Below are 18,619 nucleotides of genomic sequence, written 5' to 3'. Positions count from 1 at the left end.
TCTCTCGCTTACTTTTCCTTTTTTTTTAAATTCTCTCTCTCTCACACACACACACAGTTTCACATTTCCCAGCAGTGCTTTCACAAATCTCAATAATCCCTACAAGTATGTTCATAAAAATCAGATAAGGAGGCCAAGGCTCTGCCGGTGACAGTTATTGCAAATAAAGCATGGTAGAAAATTGTGGCTGGTAATTGCCTTCTCTGTCACACACTGTGGATAGGTGGGTGATGGGTGCGTGCATATATTTCTGCTACACACTCCACTGGTAGGGCACACATAACGGCGCACCTATAGACGAGTGTTTGTGGGCTGTCATTCCTGTCTTTCTTTGAATGATTTTTTTTAAATTTCAGCATGAGTGACACACACACACACACACACACACACACACACACACACACACACACACACACACATATAAATCAAAACGAAACAAAACAACAAAAAAAAACCCAGACCTTTTTGTCTAGTTGATATTTGCCTGCTGACGTTTAATGTCAGCATTGGAAATCCCTTCGTGCCTCCTTTTGTTTAGATGTTTGCTCGTGTGCTACCCGTGCTGCTTGCACCCCCAGAGGAATTAATTTACTCTCCCAGCATGTTCGCATTGCATCTTTAATTACCACGGTCAGGGTGTGTTTTGACATGCTTTCAGTAGCAGTAGCGGGAGCTCTCAATAGCTTTCAATAAATATGTAATTGCAGGAAGGAGAAAAGGTTAAATGGTAATAGAGGAAAAATGGGGCAATGCGGCTACGACTGCTGCTTATTTCCACCCATCTCCTCCTGCCCCTCCTCCTCTCCAGGGATGTCAATAACTATATTCAGACAGAGACAATATATTTTATCAAAGAAGGTGCTTCAACCTTGACTAAACTCTGGGCTCATTGATAACAAGTTTGTTTGTAGACACCAAGTTCTTCTCTACAAAGCCTCCTTCATCCTTGAGCATGTCTTAGAGGATAGTGGATCTGTTCGCATTTTGTTTTGTTGTCATGTTTTTTTACCTCTTTGCTTTTGAACCTCGTGGCCTTTAAGTGTAGAGGAAAGAAATGCTGAAACAGAGAGAAAAGTTCACCACAAACTCCAGACGCAGTAGCAGGCTCTGATCAGTGACTAGGTGCAGGTAGAAGAAAAAAAAGCCTTGACAGCTCTGGGAGTTTGAGTCAGTGATTTCAAGGCAAGAGATTAAAGGCTGGAAGTCAGATGAATTAGTGCCCCCTATGCGGCTGGAGGTAGAAAGGCTTTATGAATTATCTGTGAGCGCTTGTGTCTTCACAACTTTTTCTGATTGTTTCGTATTAGAGGTGAAAGGAAGTGGAGAAAGTTTGTGTCTTCGATAAAGAAACTAAGAAATGGAGTAAGAGAATGAGATGCGAAGAAGAGTTTAAAGGTTAAGAGGTCGATTGCACATTTTTAAAAAACCTAAAGCGGCAGTGTTAAATGCATTTTGAAGACACATCTACACTACACGCAGCCCACACATAGCACAGTAGATGTTATTTATTGTAGCCATTTATCTCCCGGCGTGCGGCCCCGTTTGTGCTTATAGCTGCGAGCAGTGCTTTGCCTTCATAGTGGATATTGTAATCCTGGCTTCTGCTTTGTATTTATTCATTTATTTTGTCCTATAACAACGAGCTAAATGTCATGCTTCGTTGTGCAACAAGCAACGGCAGCAGTCTAAAAACGAGGCACTGCCTAAAGACGTCCGTCCACGCCCTGTCACCTGTGGCGGAGCTCGTTCATGTGTCGCCTGTGTGTCGTTTCGAGCAAACACGGCAAAGTAAAAGCAGAGGAGTATAATCTGCAACATTTTATTATTAAATAAGGAGTTGGGAGGACCTTTAGCATGGGCCGTCTGTGTTTAGTGACAAATCATTGGTTTGAAACCAGCCTGCCTCTAGTTAAGTGAATTAGCCTGTTGCTATTGCTGCCGGAAAGTGATCCATGCACTAAATATATGTTAACTCTTTCCTGCATAAAGACATTTGACAACCTTTTTTGTGCCCTTGATGACGAGTATATCAATAAAAACACGAAGACCAATAGAGTAGTTCCTGGGCTTTTCCAAGAGTTTCCGAACTCACCGACTTCTGATGCAAACCTGCTCATTTTGTCCTATAAGCCTGAAATATATGACAGAAACCTCTCAGTTCAGAAAAGAGCTTCAAAGGTAACTCTTAGTACGCTTTCAAGGGGTAAAGTGTTAAACAATGCCACAAACTTCTGAGTCACACACAGTGCGTTCAAGCACCATAATAATGGTGCTCGTTCCTGCTCTTACATCGTTGCGTGACCCTTCAACAGCAGCACATTTTTCCTTCCAAGATAGCAGCGCGGACTGCGGAGAACAAATGGGCTTGTGTAGCCTCTGTTGTAACACTGTCGACCACATAAGAGCAATTAAACAGTGCATTAAAAACCCCTCTTTATGATCATATCGCACTTGTCACTGATCCATTAGTGGCTATATCTGCCAAGCAATGAGAATCTTAATTGCACGATTAATTCTGGCCTCAGATTGATGTGACAGCCGAATTTATGGCTCATGTGAATACTGAGGACGCGCAGACAAATGTGTGACACTGCTGCTTACATTTATAGCAGACTAATGGCCCACCCCGGCGGCCTGGTTTCAAATTCTGCCTGCTATGTTTTTGACCACTGTGCTGTAATCGAGGCAGACAGAACTACTCCATTTAAACATTGTGTTATATTAAACACAGGTCTCTGAAAACGATCGCATACATGAAGTGACAAAAGCACGGTTGCATTAAAATAGATGGATACGAGGTTCCGAATTGTTGTTTTTCTCTAAAAATCAAGCGGTCATCATCAATACTCGTTCACAGTTGGCTTTTGTTGCAGTGCCTGCAGTACAGTAAGGTTACCACTCATGATTTACCTGTGTTAAAGTTGGAAGGCAAGAACAGACGTATGAAGCTGTATTGATTTCCCTGCTGCAGAGATCCATTTACCGAGTCGGTAGAGGGAGAAATGAATTGATATCAGGCAAACAAAACACAACCCCCTGTCTTTGGAGGCAACTAAATTATACACAGATCTGCTCTGTCAGAGCCAAGCTCAATCCCTCCTCATTTATTTATACACTCCTCAACACAGAACGAACCTTTGTCATTTTTAACAGGTTACACGGGATGTTAAAGTGCGAGAACAGAACAGGAATCCTTCTGTCTTTGGCCACGGATGCATCTAAAATGTAATGGCGAATCAGCTGCTTGCATTTGGCAGAGATGGTCAGGATGAAATTGTTTTGATATTGTATGAAAAATGTTTCAACCGTCATCTCTGGCTCATGTCTTTCAGCACTTTAACAGAGCAGCTTTTAGATAAACCATTTGGCACATTCCACTGAAGCAGTGATAAACAGCTATGTGCTTATCTTAAGCTATGTGCTACCCACAGCCATGCCAAAACATGACAAACATCTTTGGAGCTAATATAATTAGATGTCTCTTAAAGTAATGTGTGTGTGTGTGTTTGTTTTTTTAAAATTTCGAGTGACTGTAAGGGTGAAGTAATTCACTGAAACTTTTGATAATAAAGTGCCAGAGACAGAATCGTTCTTGCGCGTCTCTTCAGCAGCTTATTTATATCACAGCGGGTGACAGAGCAAGAGCTATTTTACCTAAGTGAAACTTGGCGAAGGACTCGAGATCATTAATCATTTCTTAGTGGACTTTGTAATTTAAGGTGTTGCAACCTTTTTTGCCAGTATTCACAATTTTGTAATGAATTCCCGGTCTCCCTTTATGAAAAGACTTCAAAACAGTCCCAGCTGCTAGAAGGTAAATGGACGTAATCCTGCAGATTGCTCTAATAATACCAATGTGTGGATCTTGGGTGAAGTCCGATTACAGGAACTGCTCAAAAGACCTTTGGATGGAGCATTTGGAATGCCACGGTTTGGGAGTGTGCAGTCAGAGTTCTTCAGAACAGTTTGGCAGCATCAGTTGCATCTCGGAGGTTGCTTTGGCTTTCACTTTCTGCATAAAAATGTCTCTGACATGACAGACCACAGTGATTTTGGTGGATAAGGCCTCCAGCGTGTGTACCATGGCACTACAAACCTCATCAGGACACTTTCTCCGACTTTTCCCTCACTCTCTGATGTTTATCACATCACACTTTCCTCCTCTTCCTTCTTATTCTTCTTCTCTTCTTCCCTTGTGTTTCTCTCATTAATCACCAACACCATCTCCCAGCGTAGTCCTTTGCCGTATTAATTTGCCTCCTATAGAAACGCTTTCCGATCAAAGTGCACAGTTTTGGAAGCATGCGCTGTCATAAATAAGGCTAATAATGCCAAGCATGGTTGAAGACAATGCCAGCCCGGTTAACAGTCTCTGAGTCGAGTCTCGTCGAAGCCACCTGTTTTCGTTTAACACTTTTGAGCAGCTGTTCCCATAATTATGCTTGCTGTCAGTGCAGAGAAGAGGGAGGGTGCACCACCGCATTGTGCTACGCCGATAAACAAGGTAGTTAAAGGCCACTTATGGCGACACAGTTACTCTCCCGAAGGGGATTCAGCGTCTGTTTCCAGAACGCATAATGAACTGAAGTGTGTGTGTGTGCAGTTGGACATAGCGAAGCGCTTTTTATCCACCATTAGCTTAAAATGAGAGACATCTGCTTCGTGATGTGCGTCTGCGCTTTGGTTCAACCGAAACGCCTTTGCAAACATTCCCGGCTGCCAGCTACACTTAGAAAGTAGCCTTTTATTTTTAATGTTCCATCTGATGAGATGAAATCGCTTCCCGAATCGCCTGCAGAAACACCTCTCGTCAAGTCAGGCCCTGCATGTGAGTCTGTTTTTTCTCCCCCCTGTCTTTGGGTTGCTCACAGTGAGAGTCAGTCAGCACCCCTCACTGAGAGCCACTTGCCGTAATGCATTTGCCATGATGTAGATAGATCTGGCCTCAGATGCCCTCATGGAAACAGACTTTGTTAAGTCTGTTAATGAGCTTTCTCATTAGAAAACTCCCTAAAGGGGAATAGTCCCAGTGCGTCAGCTCTGGGTCAAAATGTGCTGGATCGCTGAGTGAAGAACATATAACATCAGTTCGCAGACACTTACAACCTGTCACTGCCGGCTGTGCAGCTTCGTGCCTTTTGGTGTTGTGTAATAGCTCGCCTCTCCGCCCCTCGCCCAGCCTCCTCATTGTACCTGAATTTGTTTCCTCGACTTTGAGATATTTAATATTCAGCCTCTTTGTCTGTAAATGTTGCAAGGAGAAACAGCGCCAGAAGAAATTTGTGTTACAATACTTATCACTCGTGCACCACTTTTGCAATTACACCCATGGCTGATTTCTTTTAGCCCTTTTAAATTCATTTCCATTGACCTTTATGTCACCAAATTGGGCCAAGTGTGGAAAGAAGTTTCCAGGAGTGTTAATTGTTTTAGGCAGTGATGTGCAGAGAATCAGAGTTATGTGTGAACAGAAGTGATTGTAATTCATTTGCTCTCTGCCTTTTGCATCTCTCTCTGGTTTCTCTGCCACGCACTTGCACGCAACCGACAAATGCTCCTTGTTAGCATGTGACAAGTTAAGCAAGGTAGAAACAAAACAAAAAGGCCTAATAGGCAGGCTGGAGCTCCTTTGCTAGCAAATGCTTTCCTTTCTGTGCCCACTTTTATTCACCTATTTGTGAACTTGGTGAAAAGCTGCCTCTAAAGCACTTCCCTGCTGGTAATGAACTGCTGCTAGCTCATCAAAGTGTTAATTAATAAAGGATTTAATGGTATAATAGGCTGTCGCTCCATGGCTGAGTCAGAGGGGACCTTACAAAAAAACAAAAAAATCTGCATGGGCTCCTTTTGTGATGAATTGGTCAAGTGGCTGGTCACTTGAGCTGTTGAGCTAAGGGGATAATGATAACAATTTTATTACAGCCACTCCTCTTTGCATATTTTCTGCTAGGCTTGCATGATTACAGCCAAAATGATTATCACTGGAATTAATTGGTTCCGTACTGAGGTCACAATTATTTTTCCCGCGTATTCTCTGATTTTTAGTGATGAAAACATTTCAAGTGCACTTTCATATGAACACGACACTGCAAATCTTTGCATCAAAATAAAATTGGTAGTGCTTATTCACTTAAATGTAGTCCATCTCTTAGAAGGGAAAAGAAAGTATTGTAGCAAAACCCAACAAAAAACTAAATCAACTTTGCACTACTTTCACTTTTACCTTGTGCTAATTAATCTTTATAAATGAATCTTTGCAGACTAATAATATAAAGTCTCTCACTCTATTCATTCTCCCTGCATGATGGATGTTAATAAAATTCATAGCAGAGTACCTGACAGCTCTGAGATCCATCTCTGCTTCCCCTGTTGTGTTTTGCATACAGTGCAGTTACTGCCAGTTTAGTAAAATATAATATTTGTTCAGTAAGCTGAACATTTTCCTGGAATATTTGCTAAACAGTTTTAAGTGGTCAAATGGAATGTGATTGGTTGGTGATTTCAGTGAGCACCTGTTGCATAGATTCATTGCAGAAGCTAAATCAGCTGTTACTGGTTCAGACTAATCCAGGAAACGTCAAGCTGTGTAGTGCAGGAAACAGCTGTGATTGGCACATACAGGTTCTGAATTGGGGAGCACTCGAGTTACTTTTGCTTTGAGGTGTAAAGGTAGATAAACAGCCAAGTGACAGTCTATACTCACGCACTTGAATTGGAAGCAGTAAAAAACACCCAGTAAATTCAGTCTGGAACATAGTGACATCTAGTGGTGAGATTTTCCACGCTGCACCTTTAAATACTGGAGCATGCGTTTTCATTTGATTATGCTCGTTTAATTGTGGAAGCCAAAAATCGAGTTAGAGATAAAAATCTGATTAATTGCGCTGTCCTATTTTCTGCCTATTTAGAAACTGAAGAGATGAGAGCAACACAGTAAGAGCCGCCTCTGCACCTAAGAGACTATATCCATCTCTAGGCAACTGATCAAACGCATGTGAAAGGCAAAGATTAATGCATGACATATGACAGATTCATCACTTTTATGTATGTAACATTGTTCTGATTAAATGCGCTGGCACATATACTATACACTCCAGGCTGTGCTAAATTGCATCACATGTATACAGTTAACAGTAAATCTTCAAGTTCAGTCATTTAAGCCCAATCAGTGGTCCAACCACACCGGACTCCTGCGATAGCCACGGTGTGTCTGTAGTTGCTAAAATATCAGTAATATCTTAAACGAACCTTTATTTGACACATGTACTGTATATTAAGCAAGTGAAACTGTTTCCACATATTCCTGCATGTTAGGAGGCTGGGGTCAGAGGATTGGGGTCAGCCATGGAGCAGATATGCTGGAATGGACAGGATTAAGGGCTCAGCTTGACTGTGCCACAATTCCCCATCTTTTGCTCAGTAACCCAGAATCTTGACTGTTGAGGCGCAACTTCCCCACAGAGTTAAGAGTACACTGTAGCACATTTGTTTGGGTTTTACTTTTCAAATTGAACAAATATGAAGGTGATCTTATTGCTCAAAGAACAGAAAACTAACAGGAAACAACAGTAACCCCAAAAAGGTGGTGTTGGTTGTGGCATGCTCAAGGCCATACATCTTTACACTGGAGAATAGTTTGTTGCCGGTGATTTATTTTCTTTTTGTTGTTCAGAAGAGAGCATAATTTTTTACCTTTTATAGAGGAAAAAAAACAACGATGGGAGAAAACAGATGTGTTATGCATATAACTTTTTTCCTGGTGCTTTTTTAAGTTTAGTTAAGCACGTAACCTTTTCCCTGTCTTTACATCATTTCACTGATTGTCAGTACCTTTGTGCTCTCTGTCCCAGGTGCATCCACGGGGCTGTGCTTGGAACAATGAACTGACTTTCTTTTTTCTCTTGTTCGGAGATAGCTGAATCCAGCTCTGCCTGAGTTGAATCGGTGCAACAAGGCCTGTCAAGCAGCCTGACAAACTCATTCTTGGCTAGCGGCGCTTGTTCCTGTCTGATGAAAATGTTACACTGCTCTCTCATTCTCTGCCTCGGCCCTCTGTTCCCGGAACACAGCTCTGAGTGGGTGGTTATTCTGTCATCATTTTGGAAGACGGGCGTGCACACACACACACGCGCACGCACTCACGTACAAAGACTCGGAGACTGTCCATCCAAATTTTTTCAACCAGTATATTGCCATCGTCAGTCGCTGGGCTTAAAAGCCTCAGAGAGGATATAACTCAAAGCCACAAGATGTTTTATCAATTTATTTTGATAAAACATTGTGATTAGAGTAAAAGTTAAACCACGGCAGTGACGCACAAGACCACACATTCACAAATGTTCTTTTCAGAGTGTATTCAGAATGGGGGCAGGGATAGCTCAGTAGGTAGAGTGGTGGCCCCATGATTGGAAGGTTGGGGGTTCAAATCCACTGAACGGTTACCCTGAGGTACCCCTGAGCAAGGTACCGTCCCTCCACACTGCTCCCCGGGTCCAGTGGCTGCCCACTGCTTCACTGAGTGAATGGGTTACATGCAGAGAAGAATTTCCCCACGGGGATCAATAAAGTATACATTATTATTACTGTTGTATGTCTGTGCCGTATTTTGCAAACCAACTGATCTCAGCTCACACACTGAGGTAAAGCAACTCCACTACAGCAGCTGTCAAAGTTTATAGAAATTCCAAAATGATGTCGTTGCAAGCTCTATACAAGAATGGTTGTTTAAACAGCGTCGATGGCTTATATTTACCCCTGCCCTGGATAACAAATTGTTTTTCAACGGCACACTTTTTCTTTTCCTTTCCCCTATCCGCTTCATTCAGCAGTCTGAGGGAAAGCAAAAGGTCATTTCCTGGCAGCAACCGGTGATTTCTGTAATAGAACCTGCATTTGAAAACCAGGTGTTGAAACGTGGCGCGATTAAATGGATTCCAGTGGTCTGAATTTACCAAGGGTCCAGTCAGAGACAAAGCCCAGTTGGTGAATTGTACAGACAGGTGTACTGCCGTTTTAAAAGTTGGAAAAGAGAGAGAAAAAACAAAAGCTCAGAGAAAGAAAAGGAGGCAGATAGGAGGGCCGTCTGGAGAATAGGGGCCCCGTCAGATTGTGTTGAAAAGAGCTTTCACCTGAACGCACCGCTGCATCCTAATAACTCTTCAGCCGCTGGAAAAAAAACACCTTGTGCTCTACCTTTCCCCTCTTTCCTCTGTTTCACTCTTTTATCCGAGCAGCTGTGAAGGGCACCTGGCTGCTATCCATCTGGCTGTTTGTGTGCACGGTTGATGTGAGTCTATGCAAAGAGAGGTCTTGCGGTTGGTCTTCAGGGTTGATTGCTCTAGTCTTGTTAATGTAGATTTGGGTGCTGTGGCAATAACAGCCCATGCACAGTTGAATCTGAGCAATGGCAGCATCACAGTGTGCTCTCGAGTTTCTCGTGGAACAGTTTCATCATGCTTGATTCTTGCTAACGCTTAATCTGCTGTGTTTACAGTAATGTGAGGAGAAGGTGAACTGCTGTTAATGTAACCAGGTGACAAGAGTCTAACACTTGCGAGCGACTATGGACCGAAACCTCAGGCGTCAGCATGCGAGGTTAGCTACAGGATGCTGGCTACAGCTATAGAATAAGTGGCAGGGCCTGAGCAACTAAATGGACATTATTTTAGCCTGTCCTTAAATCTTTATCAGATTTTCCACAAGTTAAAAGCGAGAATCTTTCAGCTTCTTGATGCCTTTGTTTTCTCCACGCAATTAGCTTTCCATCCCCCCATTTGTTTCCCTGAAAGTGAAAAATAAAATACACTAATGCTATCCCTTTCATTATTATTTATTTCTTTTACAGATGCTCTTTGTTAGACATCAATGATGCCAGAAAGCTGTCAGAAAATCGACCAGAGTGGCTGGTTGAAGGTTGATGGACTATTTTCCGGGTGAATTGATTTTGCTGGCTGATAGAAACTTATCGCTACCCTCTCACACCTTTCCTGCAGTTGAAATGAACCATTTCTCATTAACCATGCATGAAGAGTATTGCAGTACTGGACCTGCAATAAAACTCTTGCTTCTGTAATTTTGAAAAAAGAAGAAAAAAAGGGCCCAGGAGGATCAGGTCCTTAACGTGTGACAAATTATCTTTCAAAGAGATGTTGTTCAAAGGAAGCCGCTGTTGTTTGAGCATCAAATTGCTACCTGGCGCTTTCAAAGTTCTCTGCTGTCCCCTACACGGAGCTCATGGCGGTGGAAAGGCATTGGCAGCACTCATCTAGACAGTACAGCCAATTGACGATGACAGCACTGAGATATGTGACATGCTTACCATCCATTCACTTTCTTCTGCTCCGCTCATCTTACCCCCTTTATCTTGTCTAGTCCCTGCTTTCCATTTTCCTGTCATTCATGAACCTGGTTCTTTTTTTTCTTTTGCTATTCCCTTTTATCCTTTTTTTTAAAAAAAAACCTATTTGGATAGCTGATAGTGACACTGCAGTGAGTCGCAACAACAGTTTACCAACTTTAGAAAATAAGTTGAGTCATCACAACCCAAAGAGATTTATTGCTTACTGTGCCAGTGACAGAGCCACGACAAATATTCAGGTTTTTTTAACTCTTTCCTGCTGAATGCTGACAGAAGTCAAAGAAATCTCACCCTCTGTCTTCAATCTTTTCTTTTTTTAACATTAGCAAGAGAAAGATGACATCGTGTTAACCCCTGACGGTACACAAGAGTTCATGACCTTTGAGATCCCTCTGAATGACTCGGGTTCAGCAGGCTTGGGGGTCAGCGTCAAAGGAAACCGGTCCAAGGAGAACCACGAAGACTTGGGCATCTTCGTCAAATCCATTATTAATGGAGGTGCTGCTAGCAAGGCAAGTAACGACTCCCTCACTCGGGCATTTCCTTGATGGATTTCATTCATGGGTTTTCATGGGTTGCAACATACAGGTGTGTGCAAAGACAGTGTGACCTTCAAGTTGTAGCAGAAGGTGCGAGTGGCATAAAATTCTTTTCTCGGGGGAGAAATACTTGGCAATATTTTGTTATATGTTTGAAAAATGAGAAATTAATTAGTGTTTATTAGCACTAGTGCCATGCAGTGGTTTTACTTTTTCCCTGTCTCCCTCCCTGAGCCTGGTTTTTGCTGGAGGTTTCTTCCTGTTAAAAGGGAGTTTTTCCTTTCCACCGTCGCCAGGTGCTTGCTCATATAAAAGTCATATAATTCTTGGGGTTTTCCCTGTATTTGTATTGTACTGTATTTTGTTGTAAATAAAACTGAATTGGAATTTGCATTATTTACAAATCAAAATATGACAAAATGAATTCTGAAAAAATCTTCTTACACATGTATTTTTGGGGGGATATGTGAAAAGGGTACATGCTAACCATGGAAACGCCGCCTCAGGAGCAGCTTCTGTTTTACTTTATGAACCACATTGCACTTTCTTATGATGGTTCTTGTCTGCAGGATGGCCGTCTGCATGTTAACGACCAGCTTATTGCAGTCAATGGGGAGTCGCTGCTTGAGAAGACAAATCAGGAGGCCATGGAAACACTGCGCAAATCAATGTCTGTAGAGGGTAACAAGCGAGGGATGATCCAGCTCATCGTGGCCCGGCGGGTAGCCATGAGCAGTGAGGTAACCCAGCAGTCAGGGAAGAGTCACGCTGATGTGACTAATTGGCACCACAAGGAGTCCGATTTAATTGGTCTCCCTTTGTTATGTTTTTTTAAATCAGGTATCATTATTAGTGCTCTAATCATGACCTACCATAACATTAAGATGGACTGTATAACACGATGTAATTTTTTCTACAATCATACCCCTGTTTTGAGTCGGTAAGGTGGAATAAGACACTGGAATGAAGATGAGGGATAGCTACATATCAACTTGGCTGATAGATGATATTGATTTTCCTCTACCTTTCCAGTGCTGCTAATCTAAGCCCCGTAGATTTTGGGAAATTTGAGATAGCTAGAGAAGGACCTTTATGACGCGACCACACCACCATGCAAATCTTCAAACATTCCCATTTCCTGTGTGAGATATAGTGATAGCGTCTCCCATTTTCCCCATTCTCTGCGTGATTTTTTTCTTTGCTCACGGTGGGCCTTGATATGATATCTAAGAAGTACTTCACCGAGTTGTGATTGACAGCTCTGCAGAATAACACTGTAGGATTGGGAGATAAAGGAATATGGATATTTGTCACGAAGCAACAGTCAAGAATATTAAAGTGCTGGGATTTCACCTTCGTGAAACGTCCATTGTGATGCAAAACTTAACCTGGCCTACCTTTTTTTTTTTTTTTTTTCATCAACAAAACTGTCATTCACATAGTGTGGTGAAAGGGGGGAAATGCAATGCGTGGTGTGACTGTATCCCAGCGTAGTGGAATGATGTGTGAATGCATTCGCAGCCTCGTGCACGCTCACTCGCCCTGCAGCCAGAGGTTGTAGATCAGGTTTGATTAGTGTTGCTGTGACTCTAATTGGAGCCTCTGTCCTGTGGCTGTGTGTCAGTTTGGAGTCTCACGCTGAGGCTCCCCTCCCCTTCCCCTGTCCTTCACTCTCTCTGGTAACCCCTCATCCGCTAAGCATTCTCTAGCAGCCCCTCCTACCTCGTGCAGTTGTTTTCCTTTCGTTTCCATGTTCAGTTTTCGCCTCCCTTGCTCCCGCCTGTGGTTCTCCATAGTCTTAACAGGTGGAAATTTTTAGACATTTCAGGGAAAACTGCAGCTGAATTTATCTGAATGACGCCGCATTTGTTTTACTGCAGCGTTACAGTTCATGCCACTGTCCAATATACACAACCTGCTCTTTGCCTGGCTTTATTTCTCCTCACCACCACACCCCCCATTTGCCGCCCCTCCTTCTCCCCGCTCTTTCTCCACCCTGCCTTCTGACCGAGACAGAGAGAGGACACATGTCCCTCCTGGGAAACCTCAGCCCCAAGGTTCAGTGAGTTCTATCGCTTCGGTCCAGTCACTCTCCTGTCGTCTTTAATCTCTCACCAGCAGGCAGACAGGTAGATAGACTGACAGTAAGCAGACAGCTGGGCTACTGTCATTAGAAATGGCTATATATGTGTGTGTGTGTGTGTGTGTGTATGTGTGTGTTTACACTTTTTATTATTAAACTAGCACTCTGTAGGCAGAAAGATGAAAAATGCTATTTGTACATTAATCTATTTAGAGAGAAGTTACGTTTGTATATCACTCGGTATTTATTTCAAACATCAGTTGCTATGAGACAACACGGTGACAGCATTGCAAAGAAGCAAAGAGTGTCTGAAAACTAAACCAGAAGGAGATATAATGGTACATTTTAGATTCCATCTATCAAAGTCCCATTACTGGCAACCATACGCTGCAGTGTTTTCTGGGAGCTTCATGGTTTGAATAGATGCCTTAAAGCCACTGGAGGGTTATTTTAATGTACTCTGAGTGGAGAAAAGATAAGCTTGTAAAGTGTAAGAATTTCAACCTCAAGTGAGAGAAGCGCAAGTTAAATGTTGACTCAGGCTCCCAGCTGCAGCCTGTTCCCCCCCCCCCCTATGTTCAGCCGTATCGGCCCAGCAGATATGCGGGGAGCCCGCGCCAGTTTGCCACTGTCACCCAGCCCGAATGGGAGTGAGCACTGGAGGCCACCGTTGAAATGAATCAGATCCATCACTGTCTGCAGGGGAGAGGAGCTGAACAGCGCAGCCTAATGCATCAGAGTGGTGGTTGAGGCAGCGGGGGGCTTCAGTGGGTGCACTATATCCAGGCCACCCCAGTCTGTGAAAATTGCATTGATTTCATCACCACCTTGCTTTGTCCACTGGCCTGAAGTGAGGGAAGTTTTTGGTAAAACACAGCAGTGGCTTAAGCTTGTTTGGATTGCTGCTTGGGGGGCCAAAAAAACTACACCAGACACATTTTCCTTCATGTAATGTAGCCAAAAATCTTTTAACTGATGAGGACCCAAACATGAAGCACCTTAATGGAAATATGAAACACAGTGTGGCAGTTGCAGATCTAAAACATGCACACAATTAAATTGCCCAAGGTCTTCCTGAAATCCTTTTTTTCTTGTGGCAGGGCTTGGAGCTTGTTCCATGTAGAAAAAGATTCTTTCAAAGACAAAGACGAGTGTTTCAGCAGGCGGGTTCATGCTGCTGATGGCCCATGATTAATCCCATGTCTGAGGAGAACCTGGTCTATTCTTACCGCCATTAAAGCAGCAGCGATGAGTAGCCTGTGCCTTGGGTTAAATTAGATCCCCCCCCCCCAACCTTGGAATAGAGGAAAAAAAACCTTCAGCGTGATTAAGGTCATATTCATGTCTAACAAAGCAGGGGGCTGCTCTGTGTGGGTGCTATTTTTAATGTAGCACAAACCCGGAAGGTCTCCATTTGCCTGATTCAAAATATGACAAGTGTCGACACTTTACTGCAACCATCCAAGTTTTAAAGCACCAATCTCAATTTGCCCGGGAACACTCAGTCAGCCAGGTCACAGAACAGCAGTGACTCAACAAAGCAGGGAGTCGGACGTAAAAAGGTCGACGTTAGAAGAGTTGATGAAAGTTTTCAGAATGGCGTGTCTTGGAAGTGAATCCTAATGCCAGCAGATAATGAATTTAACAAGCGACCAGACAGAAGAGACAGGTTGGAAGAAAGTGTGTTATTTATAATATAGTCACTGCAGTACACACACAAACACATGCGCCTCCAAACACACAGACACGCAGACACTATGCACCGCCACTCTGAACCAGAACAATTAATCCTTCTGTTCTGGCTTCACAGATAGCCTCTGTTTGAAAAACCACCATTCTGCCCCAGATAGTCAAGCAGTAAGATTGGTCACAGCCAATATGTTTGAAACATTGTAATTGCATCTCTGCTTCAGACTGTTTAATTTCTCTTTCTATATCTGAGTTCTGTTAATATATCGTCACATGTGTTTAAGCAATTAAATTTTCGAAAAGTCATTTCAGTTCCATTATTTTTATTCAGCCACTCTTGCCGAGTGTTCTCTGTCTTTAAGCGCGCAGACTGATGCCCGAGTGGCAAACCTCAGTCTCGTGCGCTAATTTCTTTTCCCGCGATCACTGTTTGCTCTCTTTCTTTGACTGAGCGATTTCAACTTTCTGTCAGTCTGATTCAAACCCTGTCCCGTTGTCTCATTACGACCCGCCATCGCCACGTTTGTCTGACGCACAATCAAGCGTGCGCTTTTTAAATTAGTTGTTCACCATAGAAAAGTTAATGATATCACAATTATAGACTAGATAGGAGAAACCTGCAATTACAGTTTTCTATTTGCATGGAGGTTATTTCCCTGACGAAAATGAGGAAAGCCGAGCGTTGTTCAGCACGAATGTAGAAATTTGGAGTAGACTTAGTTGAGAAGTGTGCCTCATACATAGAACAAATGGAAATAGAAATAAATGGAGTATGAAAAGTCCCATATGTAGCTATCACACAGCTAACATACAGACCTACCATAGTTGGTTTGTGTGTGATATTGAATGTCATGTTAAGTTCCTCAGTTTATCAGTGGGGCGATCGTGGCTCAAGAGTTGGGAGTTCGCCTTGTAATCGGAAGGTTGCCGGTTCGAGCCCCGGCTCGGACAGTCTCGGTCGTTGTGTCCTTGGGCAAGACACTTCACCCGTTGCCTACTGGTGGTGGTCAGAGGGCCCGGTGGCGCCAGTGTCCGGCAGCCTCGCCTCTGTCAGTGCGCCCCAGGGTGGCTGTGGCTACAATGTAGCTGCCATCACCAGTGTGTGACTGGGTGGATGACTGGATATGTAAAGCGCTTTGGGGTCCTTAGGGACTAGTAAAGCGCTATATAAATACAGGCCATTTACCATCAGCTGCCCTCCTCTTGAAAGAAACTGATTAATATGGGAGCAGGCAAAAAAGACCTCTGTTTGTTATTAAACGCAGTCAGAATTCCTTTACATAAAAAGGTTTATTAGAAAAGTCCAATCTTAACTAATGTGTGGAGACTTCATGTAATGCCAGTGAATCAATCAGGCCCCATCTTATCTTAAAGACCTCATAGTACCATATCACCGCAGTAGAGCTCTTATCCCTCAGACTGCTGGTTTACTTGGGGTTGCTATGATATTAAAAGTAGAATGGGAGGCAGAGCCTTCAGCTTTCAGGCTCCTCTTCTGTGGAACCAGCTCCCATATTGGATTCAGGAGACAGACATCCTCTCTGCTTGTAAGATTAGACTTAAAACTTTTATTTTTAATAAAGCTTAGAGTTAGGGCTGGATCAGGAATCCTCCCTTAGTTACGCTGCAAAAGATCTAAGGTGCTGGGGACTTCCCATGATGCAATGAATGCTTCTTCTTCACTTAAGTCTTGACAGTACACTCTGTGTTTATAGGCCACTCTGCATTTAATCATTAGTTATTGTTAACCTCTGGCTCTCTTCCATAGTGTGTCTTCTGTCCTTTCTCCCTGACTGAGCCTGGTTCTGCCAGAGGCTTCTTCCTGTTAAAAGGGGTTTTTCCTTCCCACTGTCCCCAAGGTGGTTGCTCATAGGTTCTTGTCTGATGGTTGGGGTTTTCTATGTATATGTTGTTTTTTTACTTTAAAGTGCCTTGAGGTGACTGTTGTTGTAGTTTAGTGCTATATAATGTCCAACATGCACAAACTCAAATATTGTGTTTAAGAAAGTTAACTTAGAGGTAAATGTCTGTTTCTGTGTGTTCCAACAGCCTTTGCACATCATGATATTTCTAAGATATTTATCACACAGGTGTCTAAAAGCTGACAGGCTGATGATAAGCATGCATGCGGTTTGGTTTAGTTTCACTGATTTGTAATTCATCACATGACATATTATGCCTCTCTGTGCATTTGTGATGTTATTTATGACTGAGATCTCCTGCAGACATGGGCTTTTTTTTTTTTTTTTGACAGACTGGCAGTCGCGTTGTTTTGTTTTTTTCCACCAATCCTTCGTGACAGGTTTATGACAATTTGCTGGTAAAGCGCTGCATTAAACAAAAACATTCTTCTACAAGATACTTCACCACAAAATCATTTGTGCCTTTGTTTTCTATGTTTGTCGGGTAAGACTTTGCTCATTCTTTGCATCTGCAGGCTGAGTTGAAAATCAGAATGTGCTATTTTTACATTGTGGAGCTCGATCACAGAATTCAGGAGACATAATAAAAATATTTCTAGCTGTCTTTAGTGCCTTTCTGTCAACACTGCATAGATATAAATATAAAGGTTTATGTAAAGCATTCCCTATATTTTGACCTCTTCATACACTTTACAGTCTTGCACCTCTGGTTGCGTATATACCGTGTGGGACAATTGCTGCAGTGTCTGGCCGAGTGCATTTAGGTTCCTGAGAAATGCTTTTCTGGTTTCCCGTGTTCCCCGTTTCTTGAGCCATTAACATTTCACCTCGTATACAGCAACATTCTGTTTTTTGCTGTTCCTCGACAAATGAACCATGAGTAATCCCAACATTTACTACACTGACATCCTGACATGCATGACAGCTAATCAACATCAGCGCTTAAATGGAAGAAATGTGGCAGGCTTTATAGCAGAATGATGCGTAATGATGAAAGGGCAATGCGAGTAGTGTGGGGAGGGGTGGGAGGGTGGGTGGGGGTTTTCCACCAGACGTGATTAATACAAAACTGGCAACCACCATATTAAACGTGCTATATTAAACAGAGCAGGCATGTGGTTTTTTTTTTCCAGATATTCTATTATGTTTAGAAATGTAATAAAATGGAAATGGCATGGGTGAAATGGGAACGTTGTTGTAGAAACGGAGCTGAGGCGTGACTAAAACACTAAAATTTGGCTTCGTCAGTCCAAACAACATTCTCCCGGGTGCACTGTGACTTGTCAACATTCATTTAGACAAACTTCTCTTGGGTTTTTTCTTTATGTTTCTTTTTTACATCATGAGTGCTCATCATGAGTTGTCCTCTGTTGGCATACTTGCATATTATGCAACCATTGCATACTAATCTTGGATGTCAGATTGTGTTTGTGCTCTATTGATCAGCACTTCTGTTCAAATAGGGCCCAGGTTTAGCCTTGCAGCTACACCTACAGAGGTCGCTTAGATTCTTTGACCTCTAACATGCTAATAATGTTGGTAGTTTAAGGGCACGTTATTAGGCTGCTTGTATTCTTGTAAGAGATCTTTATTATTTGCACGAATTTGGATCTTTTCACAACTTCTTTTATTCAGTTGTATCCAAAGAAGGGAAGCACGCATGGCAAATACACAAAAGAGGCAGTATATTCAGCCATTGTCTGTTTTACGCACATTGGTTTGAATCCAATTAATGCAATTTTCTCATGAAAGGGTTCTGCTGAGCAACAGCAAGAATGACCTCACCTCTTCATAAATTGGTTTGTTTGCTATGACTCTTGTCTTTATTTGGAGAATGTGGCCAGAGACAGTAATGGGCTAGCTAAAAACACTGTTTTATTATTGATAAGAGATAGAAGACGGCACAGAAGTGAGATGAATGTGGCGCAGACTTTACTTCATGCTTTCACCTTAACATTGTTGCGTCATAAGGACTCATAGCCATAGTAACTCAATTAAATCTGTGAAGAGACTACATATAACAGCTGAT

General features: G+C 42.6%; 1 protein-coding gene across 1 annotated transcript in view; it reads left to right on the top strand.

The window, feature by feature from the left end:
• LOC146701227 (partitioning defective 3 homolog) overlaps nt 1-18,619 on the top strand; it is a 358,058-nt gene that overhangs the window by 179,528 nt on the left and 159,911 nt on the right. Inside the window, exons 13-14 of the mRNA XM_085467562.1 lie at nt 10,684-10,869; nt 11,466-11,636. Coding sequence (XP_085323688.1) covers nt 10,684-10,869; nt 11,466-11,636 — 357 coding nt within the window. The remainder of the gene's footprint in view (nt 1-10,683; nt 10,870-11,465; nt 11,637-18,619) is intronic.

The sequence above is a fragment of the Copadichromis virginalis genome, linkage group LG9 (genome assembly GCF_057382275.1).
Source record: "Copadichromis virginalis isolate Kocher_CV1m ecotype Utaka linkage group LG9, C_Virginalis_male_GT1.1, whole genome shotgun sequence".
In the NCBI taxonomy this organism is placed as follows: domain Eukaryota; kingdom Metazoa; phylum Chordata; class Actinopteri; order Cichliformes; family Cichlidae; genus Copadichromis; species Copadichromis virginalis.
The sequence above is the reverse complement of the archived record's forward strand: the minus strand, read 5'-3'. Positions and strand labels throughout refer to the sequence as shown.